Here is an 18,826-nt window from a genome sequence, read left to right as displayed (position 1 = left end):
ATCCAGAACCACGTTCATTCCGAAGTGCCTGCACCCCAAGGGTGCAGTCGATGTTCTCCCCATTTCTCTTTCCCCTGCTTTGTACCGGCTGTTCTCTAAGCTTATGCTCGTCCGCCTAGAGGCAACCAACAAATTTAATTCCTTCCAAACTGGTTTTTTTGCTTACCACTCCACCTCCACAAATATAATAATCCTTCAGGGAATAATGAAGACCCTGAAAAAACAGCGACGACCCTTCTTTGGTATCAGCCTTGACATCCGGAAGGCCTTTGAATATGTTTCGCACCACACAATATTTTCTGCTCTCGAGGTTCGGGGCGTGCCCTCGAGAACCACTTTTATTATCCAAGAGATGTATCGACACTGCAGTACTGTGTTTCAATGTGCTGGAACCACAGACAATGTCCGGGTTCCTCTACGCCGTGGCATCAAACAAGGCGACCCTTTGTCGCTCTTTTTGTTCAATGCGGTCCTGGATCCTTTATTAGACAAACTCAACTATCTTTGACTCGGCGTGCAGATCGCCGACGCTTTGCTTTCGGCGATGGCTTTTGCCGATGACTTACTCTTGACGTCAGACACTCTGGAGGGCTTGCGCTCCTTGTTAAACATTACATCTGAATATCTACAAAATGTCAATCTCAGTATCAACCCTGCCAAGTCTCAATATTTTGGTCGGAGGCCCAACCACTATGCCAAAAGCTTTAACTACAAGCTCCCCGATATAGATATCGCTGGCTGCTCTGTGAGCAGAAAAATCCTAACGAGCCCATCAAATATTCGGGCGTTTCTTTTTTTGTTAACAAAAATCCACTGGTCGAGTCTACCAAAGGGGTAAATCTGCTTCATTTAATCTCAAAAGCATCCTTGAAACCTTTTCAAAAGCTGGATTGCTAGCGCCAGCTGGTTTCTCCAGCTTTCTTGTATGGCACCTCCAACACTCTTTTTGGTGGAATAGGAGTCTGTACACTCCAACAAGCTGCTCCGCAACAAAATAAAAAAGATTCTTCATCTTCCTCGGAGCTTTCCAACCTCACATATTTGGCTGCCCTCCAGGTGTGGAGGACTCGGTTTCATCCAACTGGAGCGCACTGCACTTATTGTGCAGTTCAAGGCGCTCTCAAGAATGCTGCGTCTTGACCAACCCTTTATCGCGTCCCTCTTCGATACAGTGCTTCAATCTCACTACGACCGCATCGCTGACATATTCCAAGTTCCGGCTGCCATTACAGCTTCCGCCGATGTGAATGCCGCCCTCAAACGAGGTGCCAAATTGTAGTGGAAAAAATACATCGATGAATACAATAACAAGGACCTTTTTGCACATTTGATTCAGCCACCAGCCAACAAATGGCTAGGCTATCACTCCAAGTATCTTAAGGACGGAGACCGCATCCGAGCGATGCGGTCTTTGCCTCGTACTGAACGTCACAATTTCATTCGTCGACAAATTACTCGCCTAGCCAGGGAGCAACATTCCACTGCAATAGTCGAAACAGAGCCAACTTTCATTTCACCCAATGGGGTGAAACTGAAACCTGATATAGTTGTTACTACTTCTAAAGAAGCCATAGTTCTCGATGTAGCCATCTTGTGGGACGCCAACGAGGGCGTGTTACTTGCTAACTTGCTAAATGCAAGTAGCACGCAAAGAAATTCCAATCTCTCGGAGCGGCTTTTGGCGCGCGCAGCATGTCTTGCGCGAAGACTTGCTGCGTGCCAATACCTGGGACTCTCCCAGGGGGATGTCGTGTGGGTAAGCGCCAAAGTTTTATTAGACAGCTTGATCTGCCTTAACCGCCTTACGAAGCGCGTTCTAGCGTGATTTTTTATTACTCTCGTGTAACCTCTCATGTCAGCTAACCGCTGCCGGGCTATTTTAATTGGTTTTTCTTTTTTTCAACTTTTTTTCCGCGTTGGGATCATCGTTCTATATATTTAAAGGCGTTTTACACATATTTCCTACAATTACCTCCATACGTTAACCCGGATAACGGCAACCTGGGAGGTCAGTGCAGGTGAAGCAGACCACAAGCGGTGGGGCTTCGGCCCTTCCTGCTCTGGCCAGCCAATGCCGCATTTTAGACCTTTCGATTACCCCTCTTTACACCGCACTAAGCAGTGGGGAAATTCATGTTTTTGGCATGGCTGCCAACGCGGTTCGCACCCAAAGCTTGCTTACAATTTGTGACCTACCTCTTGTGGAAGGAGAGCAGAAGATCAGAATACTGTGGTCTTTTGCACGCCGAAGACCGATTTCGGACTCTCTCAGGCCATTGAGCAAAAGATATACACCGGCGACAGCCCTCCTGCCTACCGTCGGGAATACCAGATCCCCGTCGGTAAGAGAGAAGTAGAAACCCACGTCGGTGACCAATTAAACGCTGCTGCCAAAGAACATGTAATGTTGGCTTGGGGACCGCCAGCCTTACAGTATAGGAACTTTTTTGAAAAGCTGTGCGTTAGATAGAGGCTCACACGGAAAAAATAAGAGATCACTGCAGCTACCCGCATTTGAAGATTACGTAAGCCTCGATGCCTCCTCGACACTGGTCGCTTTTCAAATTTGGCGCCATGGTTGCTTTCCCGTGCATTTGATTGATTGCTTATCGATTAACTCTGATTAAACGCTCGTGTCATCCCGGCAACCATTTTGAGTTTTCAAATTTGGCGCCGCGTTTCGTTCTCGCCCACTCACTATATTCCCGTCCAGTCGGTTTACCCGTCCATTACCTTTTGCTTCTCATTAATTAACCTAATTGCCTCTAATTATTCATTCTTTTTTGCATCTCTTTTATCTTCCTAGCACTTTCTATTTCTTTTCAACTGTTTATGTCAATTTATTAAACATTTTGCTGCTATTTACACGTTCATTTCCATTTTACCGTCTCCTCACTATATCGACGTCTGCACTATTTCGTCGTTTTTTTACATTTTCGGCTCTAATTAATTGAATACTCAGCCAATCGATATAACTTTTTTGCGACATCATCCTCACATCAACCTCTTTGGATTACTACCACTCGTTTGACGCTATGTCTTTTGAGAACCTCACAACTGCTGCGGATATCTTTTGGTGACACGACCCCGTCGACATAGCCTAGAAATGCTTTCACATGAAAAAGTACACAGACAGAAGCGAAGCGCTCCTGTCCTGTTGTCTCTACTTTTTTTCTGTGAACGTCTATTTAACGCACAGATTTTCAAGAAAGATCATATACCAACTAGCCCGTCACAATGATACTGGCAGAGAAGCTCGATGGCAGCGATCAGATCGTGGTGGACAGCAGGGATGTGAAGAAGGTAGCACAAGTAATTTCCTACCCGCTGGCCATTATCCACGTAACCCTCGCTGAACTCAGGAGAGCCAAGTACTTTACGGTGTTAGACATGGCTCGTGGGTACCGGCAGACAGAGGCAGTGCGTTTTATAGCAAGGGCGACCTTTTATCGCAACTCTCACATACGTCTTTCAAGCATTTTTGAAAGAATTCTTTGCGTTTTCAAATAGCGCGCTATAGTTTGCAACATATACGAATTCTTCAGCACTGGGGAGAAGCTGGTAGTGTATCCTAGCAAAGATATACGTTAAATACGTCGGTGTCTTCTTGAATTCTTCTTTAAAATGCATTTACCAATGTGGGCGCTGGAGGCCGGTATTCCGCCTGGCCTGTGCTTCAGTTCACATCACCAAGAATTCTGAGCAAGTCTTCCCGTGTTTTAAACATACCCTTAGCCTTTCGCCCTGTACCCGCCCTTTCATGCCGAGCGTTAACTTCACGACGTCGGCCTGTTTGTCCTGCCACTCCCACATTCTTTCTCCTCAATGTCATTTCTATCGAACACGAGTAAACCAGAGGAAACAGTTATGCCCGTTCATCCGTTGCGATAGGTGGACGGGACATGTGAAGCATAGGTTTAATTATTTAATTAATTCTTTTACTTCAGCATCAGACGAAATACAGAGCCTGATGCAGGGACAGAGGCTAAAGGCTGGTGGTGCCTGACGAGGCCTCTGACCCTAAACATTCCACAACGGTACAGATACAATACAAATCTTAGAACAAAATAATAAATTGTCCCTCCTGTAATCACGAAAGATAACAAAAACGCTACGTTTAAAACTTGTACACAATCGTATTGCACATACTGTTGCACAGAAATGACACATAACAAATCACACATAAGAGGACGCTACGCAAATTACATGAATAAATCAGCACAAATAGCTGTTGTACAAAATCATACAAAAAGATATAATTATCAGTGAAACTGAATAATATTGCTCGAAACGACACAAAGGCAAGAAAAGAGCAACTTATAGAGTTATTTTGTGTTATACAGAGTTTTGTTTCTTTTGTGAGACGACAGTAAAACATGAAAAGACACTGTTCAATTATGGCTATACTTAAATTGGCAGTATAACAATAGCTTCCTAAGCTGGCTTTTAAATGTCTTTCATTTCCATTAAAAGCTTAGCTTACCTTGAAAGTTGTTTAAGATCGCATGTATTTGATACGCCGTTGTTTGCCTTCCATAATCTGTTCGGATTTTCGGTGTTCGATGTTTTTGGTGCCTCCAAAGGTATTCAGCGTTTTCAGAGTCAATAATTCTGTACAGTTTCTTTTGATCTATTTCTTGCAGTGCTTTTAAATAATATAACTGGTCTGCCTTTAGGATGCCGTGTTTCTTAAACAGAGGAGCGGTTCTTATGTCCTGTGCATTGAAACGATAATATTCAAAGCGGCGCAGGATTTTCTTTTGCAAAGTAATAAGCTTAGTATAATTGTAAATTTGGAATAAAAAGTGAATAATAAATGTTCTTTTTTAGCCTGAGAGGTATGAGCGCATATATTCTGTAAAGGCATCCAACTGTGCGGGCAATTTCCACAATTAGGTTTCTTACGTGTACAGACAAGCTCAAGTCTTCCTTAAACCAAACCCCGAGAAATTTTTGTGTCTGAACTTGCCTCATAAAGGTGTTCTCAAATTTGACGCTAAGTTTGCGGTGTATAGGTTTGTTGGCAGTACGAAATATAATATATGTTGTTTTTGAGGCGTTTAATCTTAACTTGTTTCTGCTAAACCAGTTTGAAATATGCACAAGGTAGTCATTTACAGAAGATTCTAGTGTCAGTAGGTAATGCGAAGAGAAGAACACATTGGTATCATCAGCATACATTATGGTTTGAGCAGAACTATCTATTTTGACAATGTCAGTGATAAATAAGAAATGGTATTATGGCCCAATATTGATCCTGGTGGTACTCCTTGTTTTAGCTTCGCGAGTGTTGATACTGCTTCATTAATTTTCACTAACTGATGACGATCATTCAGATAGCTATTTAGAAGATCATGCACAATACCTCGGGCACCATATCTTGACAATTTGTTGAGTAATAAAGTTAACTGTATAGAATCAAAAGCTTTCTGAATGTTTATAAGCAAACCTAGTGTATATTTTCTACATTCCATGTTCTCAATTATCCTGTCCTTGACGTGTACGAGAGCGTGTTCTGTCGACCGATGCTTGCGAAAGCCATACTAACAATGAGTTATCACCTGATGCTTTTCAAAAAATGAAACGTCTCTCATGAATGACGGTTTCAAATATTTTATATATTGCAGGGAGTACTGAAATAGGTCTGTAGTTAGATACAGTATTTGTATCACCTCTGAATATAGCAGTGATTTTGGCGATTTTTAATTGTTTAGGATATGCGCCTGTTTTTAGAGTGATCTCAATTATGTGGCTGAAAATTTCACATATCAAAGGCGATATTAATTTTATTTCGTTTGGACAAAGTTCACATACCCTTGGAGATATATTATTCTTAAGCTTGCCGATTATACTTGAAATTTCACTTGTGTCAATAGGCCTCAGGAAAAGAGAGTGAGCTAATATTGTGTCCATTGGCATAGTGTCGTCGCGGACAGTTGCACTCGTGATATTGTAGGAGCGAGAATACACAAAATGTGTGTTCATTGCATCAGCTAGCTGTTCACCGATGAGTGTTTTACCATTGACTACGAGCTGCGTAATCCTATCCCTAGCTTTTGTTCTTGAAGTGGGCGAGTTTAAAACCTCCCATATTCATCGCTGATTATAATATATGCTTTCAAAAAGATTCTGGTAGTTGTAATTTTTTGCCTTGCTTAACTCAGTCGTTAGAGCATTTCGGTACTTCTTAAACTCTGTCAATGAATTTGGATCTCGTGAGTGAATAAAATCATGCAACAAATTATTTTTATTTTGGTACTGTGATAAAGCTCAGAATTAACCCAAGGTTTCCTTGTGTTTTCTTCTATTACGACCGGACGGCTGTAATACAGGAACTGAAGCATTGTATGAAGCGCGTAGTGCAGAAAAAAATTTCTCGTAAGCCCTGTCTGCATTCTCCTAATTGTATACCTCAATCCGGTCAATCAGACTGACCAAGCGGAAAAATTCTTTTTGCGTTTCAAGGTTTATGGCTCGCCTACCTTCTCTTTTGTTATTGTGCTTGACAATGCGCTTTATAATTGAAAAAAGCAAGAAAACTGGCAGATGATTGCTAAGATCATGCGAAAATATTCCACTTCTGATGTCTCCCGGTCTGCAGTTTGTTACGCAAACATCCAAAACAGTGGCAGTCTGTTTTGTAAGTCCTGTTGGTTTACTTATATTGTTTGCGAAGCCATACGTAGCTAAGAGTGTCTCAAAGTTTTCTTCGTAAGGATCATTGGTACTTAAGTCAATATAGATGTCCCCCATAATGATTCAAGATGCGGTTGAAAAGCCAGGGAAAGACAACAGTAAGTCCACGAACACTAAGAAGCGGCCTTTGTGCCCTAGCGAAGGACGGTAAAGAACGATCACCGCTAATTTATCGATACGCAAGCAAAAATATTCAAAATCGGCATTCATTACCGAGAAATCACCAAACAGTTCATAAGAAAAGGTATCCTTAGAGTAGACAGCCAGCCCTCCACCATTCTTTTGCCTACGAGAGAGATGTTGAGACCGATAACCTGGAAAGTTTGCTTTTGTGTCATTGTCTGAAAACCAAGTTTCAGTAAAGGTTAGAATATCGAAGTCGACTGACGACGAATGCAAAAAAAAAAATGTTTGGTCGAATGCTTCTACAGTCTGCATGTAATGCAGAAAAAAACTTGCCACAAGAAAACTCACGATTAAAAGCGTCAACTGTGTAGTATCTGCAGTTATCCTCTGGGTTTATCATCATGAAGAAGGAAAGGCAATTATTCACATTCAATTTAGTCTTTAACAGCTTATTTTATCTAAGTCTCCTTCATGAGCAATGTGAATTATGTCGGAGTCTTCATCTTTACGTACAAGCACCTTGCCTCCAGTCGTACAGGCATATTTCTATTTGGCGGCCTTATTCTATTTATTATTTTTTTAGCAGTGCCTTGTTTTTAGGAGTCCAGTGACATTCACAAAAACTGGGGTTGTTCCTTTAAGACCTAGCATTGAGCTGTCTATTTTCTTTTTTTCTGCACTTTGTCAACAGCTCATTCCGCTGATTACGTCTTACAAAGCGAAAAAACTATGTTTTTGACATCCGCGTTTAATGTACGCACATAGTGACACGTGTCAATGTCAACCAAGGTTTCAATGATTACCCTACACTTTCGCCTGTTTTGCTTATCATTGCGAGCGGGTCTTTTTCATCCAGGACGCCCTTAATCTCGAGGTTGTTAAGGCGCTGGTATTGCTCGAGCTCTTCACATCTTTGTGATAATCAGGCGTTTTCGCCTTTCAGTTCAGTGTTCTGCTTGAGCAATTCCTGCATTTCAAGAATATAAGGACCCAATTGACACCTTGGTCTCGGCAATTTATTCTGCACGCATGGATAAAAAAAACTTATCTGGAAGCCAAGAGTGAAAATAACATACAAAGGTGTTATCTGAATCCTGACGGAAGCCCGTCTGGCGAGAGGGAACATAACAGCTATCAAATGATCGCTCACCAAACTGGCTAAAACAAAAAAAAAAGTTGCCGGCTTGGTGTCCGCACGGGCACCTTGTTCACAGTGATAGCTAGTGGAACGAGATGGTTCTTTATGTTCGGCGTAGCCGACATAATGAGCGTGCGTATATCTCAGAATGATTGCTCGGTGCTCTTCGGGTTAAAAACAGGGGTGGTCTTTTGAACAGGAAGTGATTAAATAAGTACGCGTGCTCATAGATACTTCCCCGTCGTGATGACTAAGACGTTGTCCTGACATATGTGTTTTCCACAGTGTGACAGTGTTCGGCCAAGGCGTTTTGTTTTGCGCGGCCATTGGCGGCGTCCTTCTGATATTGCTTCAAGTGCATGATGAAATTGCCTGATTAACTGATGTATGCAGATTCGGCACGATTGCACTGAACTTTGAATAAAATTCTAGATTATCAAATGCGTACGACCAGGTCATTAATTGTAACGAGTTTCTGCTTATATTTGCTTGATGGCACATACGCGATATGGACATTGTAGTCCTTGAAAACCCTGGTTAGTACCTCGCTGACTTCTGGAGCGTGCGGATTGACTGCTACTTGCTTCTATCGGGGACGCTTCTTCGAAATTATGCAGTGAGAAGCAGCGTTCTGCGGTCTTTAACTTGTGTTGCTGATAACCGTCGTTGGAAATACCCGTTTCATTATCAGTAACTGGGCGCTGAGTTCCTTTGATCTTCAGCACAGGCAGAATGCGCGAGTGAAAGTACGGACGCGACGGACGATTATGTCCTATAGTATGTGCAGAAAGAAAATTCAGGTATCGGCCAGTGTCCGTGGGACTGTGATACACCTGCTTTGCAATCCCGTTGGTTCTTTGAACACGCATTTCTACAACGGGAATGGCATCGTTTTCTTCTTCTTGCATAGTGAATTCTGCAGTCAGCTGGAGAGGGTACAGGTGGTCACAGAAAAGGCCAGCATTGTGGCGGGGAATCAGCAAAAAGTCACCGACATAACGAAGGAAGAGTGCGCAAGGTGAATCAAAGAGCTCAGTGCCGCAGCTCTGACGAACTCCGTGAGAATGTTTGCACACGCGACCGAGAAGATTGCACTGCAGGTTTTTCCAAACAGTGGTTTCCAGTGTTGCATTCTAAACACGAAATAAGTGTTGTGCGAGCAGAAATCCAGCAGACGACACAGGTCATCTACCTCCAAAGGCGTACGGGATCGGAGGAAGGCGCCGTTGTCCAGAAGGTCCTTGCAGCACGAAACAGCGAAGTCTACCGGGACTAACATGAAAATTGAGGTTGAAAGAGACTAGGACGTCATGGCAGTCTATAGAGACGCAGCACAGAGTTCTATACGAACGCCTGTCACCTAACAGCCAGAGGATGAAGCACTTGGCGAAAATATCCGAACAGTGCGTGTAGTAGCGAGGGCTTAAAGTGCAAGATAGGATGTGGTGGCACGTACGGCTTCTGCATCTTTTTGGCACGTCATAGATCGTAGGCGCAGGGCCGTTGCGCCACAGACGAAAAGTAGGGGTGTTTGGTGTGGCGAGCTTGAAGACGTCTGCAAGTAACCCTTGAAGTTCTGTCTCTACCTTTTATGTTGAGAGACGGTCCGCTTTTACTTATGTCACTTTGTCCCGGAGAACCGCCGTCAATTTAAGAATTCAGTCCGAGTGCTTGAAAATGACGCTTGAATTATCCTTATCAATAGGCATGCAGGAGGACGCGGCCTTCTCTTGAATCCTTTAAAGGTGGCTTTAAGTTTTTGTCTTCTTGCTGGAAATCTTCAAACGGGCCCGGATGGCTCGGCAACGAGCTTCTCGCACACCAGGGTAAACATTGCGGACTGCCTACCGCTGTGTTACTAGTTCACAAGGTGCTTGTACGGACTCCGAAACTCCAACATTTCTACTTTTTTTTTCCAATTCTGCGGGAATTCGTATATTTGCTGTTAAACGGGTCTTTTTGTTTGATCAAAAATTTTGCACGCAGTGATGGTGAGAAAGAAACATACGCTCTGTCTGCTTGCTACCATTGTTCGGCCAGAGACAGAAATCAGAGTGGCGAAAGCAATAGAAGAGGGCACTGGGTCGTGGTGGAGCCTTAAATAAGTCTGCATCAACCTATTTGCGGCGGACACTCGCAACCTGGCGCGACATCATGTCGCGCAACTTTCAGACAATCCGCGGCCCTATACGCTGTGAACGCGCAACGGTGGCTTAGTGGCTATCATCCCCATCATCAGCTAGAGTACGTCTACTGCATGACAAAGGCCTCTCTTTTATGCCCCCAGTTAATCCTGTCCTGTGCCAGCTGCGGAAACGTTATCTCCCCGAACTATCTAGTCTCGTCCACGTAGCCGACTTTCTTACATCTCCCCGATAGGCTTGTCCTCTCTTTGAATCCAACGGGTTACCTTAAGAGACCACCGGTAGTTGTGATTATTGGCTTCCGCCTCTAAGCGCAATGTCGCCCGATCTAATCACTTCCACGGCGGCCGCATTTCGATATAGAGGTGAAACGGAAAAGACGTCCGTCTTCAGTGCGATGTCAGTGCACGTTCAACAACCCCAGGCAGTCCAAGTTAATCTGAAGTCCTCCACTCTGATGTCTTCCGCAGTCCCTGTGTAGCTGTAGAACGTTAAACGTCACATACCACACCTGTGTACGCAGCGACAGCCGCGCAACGTAGTCATCATCATCATGATCAGCTGACTGCACCAACTGCGAGGCAAATGGCTCTCCCATGCCATCCGATTAACTCTTTCCTTTGCCAGCTACGCCCACCCTATGCCTGTAAACTTCTTAATCTCATACGCCCACCTAACCTTCTGCCGCTACCTGCTACGCTTGCCTTCTCTTGGAATCCACTCCGCCAATCTTAAGGACGAGCGGTTATCTTGCCTTCGTATTACATGCCCTACCCAAGCCCATTTCTTCCTCTTGATTTTGAATAGGATATCATTAACCCGAGTTTGTTACCTCACCCACTCTGCCCGCTTCCGGTCTCTTAAGGTTACATCTATCGTTTTTCTTTCCATAGCTCGCTGCATTTTCCTTAACTTGAGCTGAACCATTTTCGTTAGCCTCCGCGTTTCTGCACCATAAGTGAGTACCGGTAAGATACAAAACTTGTACACTTTTCTCTTGAGGGATATTGGTAAACTGCCACTCATGATCTGAGAGAACCGGCTATATGCGCTCCACCCCATTCTTATCCTTCTAGTTATTTCCCTCTCATGATTCGGATCAGCTGTCACTACCTGCCCTAAGTAGACGTATTCCTTTACCGTAGTCAAAGTAGTCAAGAAGAAGCAAACTGACTTTAAGTAGCAGCATTTGCACGCGCGCGCATCTGAGGATGGAGAGGCCTTGTATGCCCAGGTACCTGGCACGCCTTCGCTAATCATCAGTTCCATTTCAGTTGCACTTCAGCATTCTAGGCTTCCAAAGCCGCATTATATATTAGCGAGACCACTACCTGTTCTCCATGGTACGTCCTTGGCTTATGCGAGTCACGATGTTATCGACCTGACAAGAGCATGAGGGCAGACGCCAAGGTATCGTGTGTATTAAAGAGCCGTCTTTTTCTTCTCTGTTGGAGCGAAAAGTTTCGGGAAGCGGGTCACAAATTGCTCTCACCTGTTTTAACGCATGACATCACTTGGCTGCCGTCGAGATTTGAGCGAAACTGGTTGCAAAGCTTTCGCGATACACTAGTTCTAAGTTGCCTTAGAGGAGTGTGGACATAAAAGTTTTTCGTATCGATTTTTCTCATTTCCAGTGGCGCGCAAAACATGAATATACATGGCCCACAAGGCGGTATTCACGTATATGGGCGTTCAGTTATGTGTTATTCATTGTTTCCAGTCATGTTGTTTAGGGTTCGGTTTCAACAGTCGAACGACCGCTGTGATGTCAGAGAAATGGTTAGGTCACGTGACATAAAACCTGAAACGTAATAATTAATTGTTGGTATTAATTCACTGAACCTTTCAGTAGTGTCCTAAAGCCGGCACAAGAAATAAAAGAAGCAGTAAAAATAGTGCGATTTAAGGATGCCTCACTTTTCCTGAACTAAATATTGACGACATAGTTACTGCTCTGCTGATGAAATTGAAAGGAAGAAATGACTGAATCACGAATTATTTACCGGACATAGGCGAACTGACCATGAAGATTCATGTTTACTAATCTCTTACCCAACATTATGAAGATAGAAGTCAACCAAAATATATTCTCTGCACTACATTAACATGGCTTTTCCCATCGCGACCCTTCGTGCAAAACTTACTCGCCACTAGCAACCGGGATGGAGTCAGCTCTCGCCCCGTGACTAACAGACGATGATAGGACGAAGCTGCGGTGTCGATAAGGTGAGGACACCGTTGCAAAGAGTGAATACAAGATAGCTTTGCAGCAACGCGCTGTTTAGGCAGGTTGCGCAACCTCCCCTTCCTGGCGTTAATTTTATTGCGTGCTTTTAGTTTAGTTTTAACGGTGGCGTCCAATCGGCAGAACACATCGAAGTAGCCTTTACTAATTATCTCGATCACTACATGTGAAGGTAATTACGAAAATATCACGACTTGTGGGAACAAATCCAGTACTACTGAGCGGACACTATTACTGAAATTCTGCGAAACCCACCGGCATACACAATCATATTTTCTCCGTGGAGCAATGTCTGCGTAGTGAGCAAAGAAAAATTAGCCGGGGGCTTACCTCCGCTTAAACAGATGTGTGACGCGCGAAAGCGCGGTGATGTAAATGGTGACGCCGCAAGCAAGACTATAGCAACGAGATGAAGCAATTCTCAAACCTGCAGTGAACAACTTTTTTGGGGATGGCCAGGACTAAGTTTTTGGAAATGCCCCGAGCAAAATTTGAGGTCATTAATCGCGTTGCGCACGCTCAGTTATGACCGGATATTGATTTTGATCCAATCGACTAAGGTAAATTTTCGGGGGTCGGCCGAACCAAATATTTAGAAATTAGCCGGGCTAAATTTGAAGGTTGCCTTCGTGTCGGGCACGGTCAGTCATGGTTGTACATATATTGTGGTTCAAATCAGCCAAGGAAAAATTTTGAGGGTGGACCGGGTCAAATTCTTGCCGATTGGCGTCACAGTTGCTATGGCAACGAGCGATGACACACAGTCAATATAAAAGATGCACAAGCAAGATGCGCAAGAAAGATTTTTGCTCGGTTCTGACGATCGTATGAGTGCTTTAGCACTAAAAGAAAAGATATTGTCTATCATGTGGCGGGAAAATATGCAAAAAGACATGTGGTCAGCCTCTTTAAGGGATGCCTAGTCCGATGCACGTAATTGCACGCGGCAATCTTAATATGCGGGGAAACATTTCGCAGGATTGAAAGGTGACCAGCATGCGATGCGAAGGAAGAAGAGAGAACAGTTAGAAACTTTCTGGCACCAATAAACATCATGTATAGAGTTTCTACCTCCCTCTTCTGCCCACGAAATAACAAAATAATGTACAGGTGCGGACATCAGCAAACGGACCATGGAACCATTCTGACGACTACCGTTCCTTGCCACGTAGCTGTGCGGCAAGAAAACTGAAATGGGCATAGGCAAGCCTAATGCAAACACGACCCACACACTGCGCCACATTCCCTGCATTCGTCCGTTGTCAATGTCACTCTTTACGAAAGATAAGGATGAGGGTTCTGGCGGCACATTGTATGAAGAATCCGCTGGCGTACTCGCGCCCCTAGAAATCTGTGTGTTTCGAACTTTTCAGCCGAGGAATTATGCAGTGTCACTCTTGTTAAAAAGTGTTTGCTAAATATCCGGTGCGCCGGTGGTGCCTCTGGTTCGTTTAAGGCACGAGTTTATAAGCTTTTCACCCTCGTGCTTTCAATCAGTGTCGCGGCACGAATGCGCCGCTGTCGATCGGTGCTGTTGCACCTGGTTCGTGCGCTGAAGCCGATACTGGCTACTGCAGTTGCAACAAGAGGTATGTCCACGGTGCTGCTGTCGCTTTTTCCAGCGGCATATAGCGGCGCAGGACGGGGGTGATCCCGCTTTTCCGAAGCCGTTGGAGACTACTATTTGTCAGCAGCGCGCATATGGTGGTCAAGACTTAAGGTGTGACCGCACCAGAGGGCCGCGTATACAGGAAAGTGGCGTTTGAGTGGCTGCCCGGAATTCGGGAATTTCACCTAATCTTTGCCACTTGCGTGACGCTGGACAATGCCGACTGCTACGAAAGTTTGAAATACGCAGGCTTTTATTGGCGCTAATATCTGCTTCGGATGAAGCCCCGTTACAGCTATAGCGCAGAGCAAAGCCAGAATCGTCACCCTTCTCGTTCCACGAGCGCACATCGACGACTGGCGAATTCAAGGTCTGTGCAGCGCTTCCAGGGTGCCACGTGCATGCAGCAGGTAGGGCGAATGCACGCTACGCATTTAAGTTTTGTTGCGGCCAGTACACTACGCATATCAGTTTTTTTGGCGCCCTGCTATGCGGCGCTGTACAGTTTGCAATTTGGTTGTGTGCTCTATTTACTTACGCCCACTCATGTGCTTGTGCAAGCTCGCATCTTGTTCATTAAGGACCACGAATACGAAGCACAGGGAAGAATAGGTTACATGGGCGCTGTTCTTCGTTTCTGCTTGGGTTAAATCAGAAAGATGTATGTTAATTAACTAGCCCAATACGCCGTACTCTAAACTCACGTTAAGGTTGGAACGAACACTTGTAAGATTTTAGCGGTCGTTTCACCTGCTCGTTTGTGCATGCAGTGCACGCGCGAAATGCCCTTCATTCGGATTACTATTATTAGCCAACTACCGTGAAGCAAACATCTGTGTGGTTTGTTGTTCTCCCAATCGAGCGCCACGTAGCGTCTTATATGCTTCTATCAAGCTCAGAAAATCTTCTAGAAGCACGCACGACCTCAGTTACACTTACGTGAAGTGAAGTGGTTTATTAAAATAGTAATAAAAAGGAAGGATAAGATTTTTGCTAGCCCTGGCATCTGCCATTGATACTGAAGCGCCTGAGCTGCGCAGCGGAAATAAAGGATAGCAGGCAGAATGGAAAAATTGAAATGAAAGAGGTGAGGGGAAAGCAAGAGAGGATAGGGGGAGATGCAATATACACAAACTATTTACACAGTGAGAAATATGTACAGGCTGCGCACGTGTTTAGGCAGCATGATCTTTTTTTTTTCTAAACACGACAGCCTTACGTGCCCTGTTTAGCGGAAAAAAAGGCATCGTCCCATTGGTATCATGCAGTGACTCTCCCGTCACACGTGGATGTGTGGAATGGATCTCATTTAAAAAATGGCACGTAATGCTAATTAAATGTAGCCGCATGTGTCAACTCATGTAACTTTGTAAAGTAAATGATTTGGGCTTGACGAAAAAAGTGGAGAAATCTTTTAGACCAGTGTCTTTGACATAACAAATTCTCCTTACTTGTCGTGCTGGTTTGCAGTAGGACCTCTAGCGAATCTGTCGCTGCAATTTTGGTCTTAATAGAGAGCATGTCGTGAAGCCACCCACCTGGGTATGTAGAGGACTCTCTCGGCGATGACGAATCCCACGGGCACAAAGAGATTGGACGCTGGCAAGAACGGTAGTGTCGTCAACAGCAGCGGCACAAAAGGACCGCAGTGGTGGCCGAGGCCGTCGTTGCAAGCGCAGCTTTCGTGCCTCTGTTCAGTGAAAGCGTGAAAACAGTTAAACGATTACGTTAAACTATTCACAGAAGCGAACAATAACACGAATAATTTAGGGCAAAGAGAATGTGGGGCAGTGACTGCAAACGTAACTGACGTTTGATTCGGTGAATTACATTATATGAATGCTTAATGGGGTGCTGCATGCTTTAAATTTGCAACATTATCCCGGAAAAGACAAGAAAGCAGCCGCGGTGGCTCAGTGGTTATTGTGCTCAGCTGCTGACATGAAAGACGCAGATTCGATCCCAGCAGCGGCGGTCCCCTTTGGTGGAGACAATATGCTAGAGCCCCGTGTACCGTGCGATCTCTCAACACGTTAAAGGAACGCCTGGTGGCCGAAATTACCCGAAGTTCACCTCTACGCCGTCGCCATAGCCTGAGTGAATTAGGGAAGCCAAACCCCCTAAAGCGAACCAAAACATCAGGAATGGCATCTTTTTCTTGATCGTTTGCATGTCACGCCGTTTAAGACTGTAAATTACCACTCGAGGAAATTATTTTTGAGTAATCTTTTATAGAAGTTTATTTTTCTGTCCGAACAGTGCTATCAACGTTTTCAAGTGGAAATGATAAAGAACATTTAGCCGGTAATCAGTGCAAAAAGAATTTCAGTGAAAAAAAGCATCTGCCGATAAGTCTTCTGTGTTCGTGGAAGAAAAAAAGGAAATCATAGACACTAAAATGCCTGTGTCAAAATGCAACTGGTTGCTACCATGCTGATGTCTTATTTCCTCGCCCTCTATTTCGTAAGAAGTTGTTTCCACGCCTGAAGCAGGGCTGATCTTGGAGGTTATAAACAGAAATTTGGCGGACACCTAAGTTCTTCTTTTATAGGTATTAACCGGCCGCGCTAATGGTTCTCGACAGTGGTTCGTTTTGCCCACGCAAGCATGGGCGCTGTTTCCTCCTTCAGAATCGCTGTAGTTATGTCAAAGATCAAACGACGTAGACATAAAGCCCTGCTTGACCAAAGCCATATGAACGCGCATGCGTTACTGAATGGTCTGACTCGCAACCCGAGGGTCAGAGGTTCAACACTAATTTCCAGACTTTTCTCTTCACCAAAGTTCACGTAGTTCATATACATGCGTGTCCTAACGGTATTTCAGTCATCTCGAAACATTCTGATAAACGAGTTTTCTAATGTTTTAATCACTTGTCAAATCAGACGCTCCCGGTGTGAAGCAGCCACCATTTCGACCAATCTCGATTATGCTCTCACAACGCTGACGCCGGTTTTTCTGAAGAGCAGGAACTTTAGTTTCGTGTAAAATGTTTTTCCGCCAATGTGCGTCGGCCATTCGACCTCATAACCCATCCTCGCTGCACAAATCGTCGTAGGTCATGTCCAACATTCTTGGAGAAAAATTTTGAATGTTAGAAAATTCTAGCTTACTGTGATTAAAATATGGAAGCTTATGGCCCATTCTTGCGATGTGTACCATAATCTTTCTTTGTAAACTTTTTCCATTGCTCGCATCGAACATTTAGGACTGCCATAGAAAACCAGTGGGGAATGCTTTTGACGATTGGAAAAACGTTAATAGCAAAAAAAATGCAAGCCTTCCGAAAGGGTGACCTGCGGATATATTGATTGTATTCTTACATTATATAAAGAAACTGCGTTCATAAACTGTTCCTCTTTCAAAAATGATTTTGTCAAGAATTGTGGGATACGTAAGCCATGAGCGACATGCAAAGCCGAAACGTTGTCTGTGCGATTATGATATGGCAGGCAATGCAGGCCAGGTGAGTATCATGGAAATAGACATATTTGTTAATCTTTCTACGTCAGATGCAATATCGCGGCTATCCTTCTGGGCAATAAGTATCCCATAATTTGCAGTGCAAAGCGGAAAATGACATCGTCTCCGCTGCAAGAGCATCAATAACACTTCAGTTGGGCCTATTTGGTGCATGGTGATACAGATGAACGATGTGCGCAAAACATTCGATGATTCACATACACGAGAAAAACACAAGGACTGGCGCAACCAAGAGCATCGGCGCCTTTCCATCTATTTTCTTCAGAAAACACATAGCTGAAGGGAGATTTATAGTAATGCTAAACAATGCCTCGTGTCACATGCATGCTCTGTATGGTAGCTCGCTACTAATCCGGCGTAGCGAGAACGCACCCGCTGGTTTTGTAAGTTCGCTTTTAATGTTTTTATTTGATCGTCATTGAAGTCTTCCCACTGCATATTTGTAGCATGAACAGCACCACTCGGTAGCATAGTTGAGCCCACCGATAACAAGAGATGCGTCTACTGAATGTGTCGGTAAACAAGAAAAAGGCGCCGAACGCCACTGCCTTTCTTCACGAACACGACCTATAACACGTGCAGCCGACAGATGAGGCTTGTAGGAGGCGTATATGAGGAAAAATCCGCGCCGGCACAAAAAACAATCTCCTGAAATCCTCCCAGAATGACGGGACTCTCATGTTCCACTAGCTTGTTCAATAGCAGGAGACTAAGTTTACGAGGAAGGTCTACAATATTAGTGCCAAAGCACTCATGCGCTTACCAACACTGACCAAGAATCTTGTCATCTTGTGATCATGTGCCGTTGCCTAGCGTCGTCCCCTTAGAATTCTAAAAAATTAATCACATTACTAATCACGACCAGGAGTCGAACCCATGGAGGGAGAAGAGATCAACATCAAACGCCGCTGCGCGTGAGCACTAGGTTATCGCCGCCTTCTTTCTTTATTAAAATTGGCGACTCGGAGTCTAATACCGTCGCCAGATGTGCCGACGACCTAACAAAGCAAATCCATGAGCCAATCAGGCTAAACACGTTCTTTCGCACCTCAGCTCGCTTTAACTGCGTTAAAATCTTACCGATTTTGTTCTTGCTGCTGACTGTACATGACGTAGCGAAGACAGCTAGAATACTACATGCAGCAAGACCTACGACTCGCCCTACCTCACTAGTTTTTGCAAATATTTGGAAGCTACGGGCATGTGATCACTACCTCTGCAACTGTACAATCAAATACCAGCGTAACAAAAGCAGCAGCACAAATTAGGAAATGCGTTGTGCTAACGATGTCAGTGACTGTTGCAACAAGACTTCCTTGTTAGCGTCTTTTCGCTGTGAAACCCGTATTATGATGGGTGAACCCCGAGCAAGATCTTGAGCAATT

At 44.4% G+C, this 18,826-nt stretch overlaps 1 protein-coding gene across 1 annotated transcript in view; it reads right to left on the bottom strand.

Moving 5' to 3' along the window:
- Positions 1-18,826, bottom strand: part of LOC144121914 (protein O-mannosyl-transferase TMTC1-like) — a 235,291-nt gene that overhangs the window by 58,550 nt on the left and 157,915 nt on the right. Inside the window, exon 8 of the mRNA XM_077655353.1 lies at positions 15,497-15,648. Within this exon, the coding sequence (XP_077511479.1) occupies positions 15,497-15,648 (152 nt within the window). The remainder of the gene's footprint in view (positions 1-15,496; positions 15,649-18,826) is intronic.

This window comes from Amblyomma americanum, chromosome 2, assembly GCF_052857255.1.
Source record: "Amblyomma americanum isolate KBUSLIRL-KWMA chromosome 2, ASM5285725v1, whole genome shotgun sequence".
Lineage (NCBI taxonomy): Eukaryota > Metazoa > Arthropoda > Arachnida > Ixodida > Ixodidae > Amblyomma > Amblyomma americanum.
Note: the sequence above shows the minus strand (reverse complement) of the source record. Positions and strands in the feature narration are given on the sequence as shown.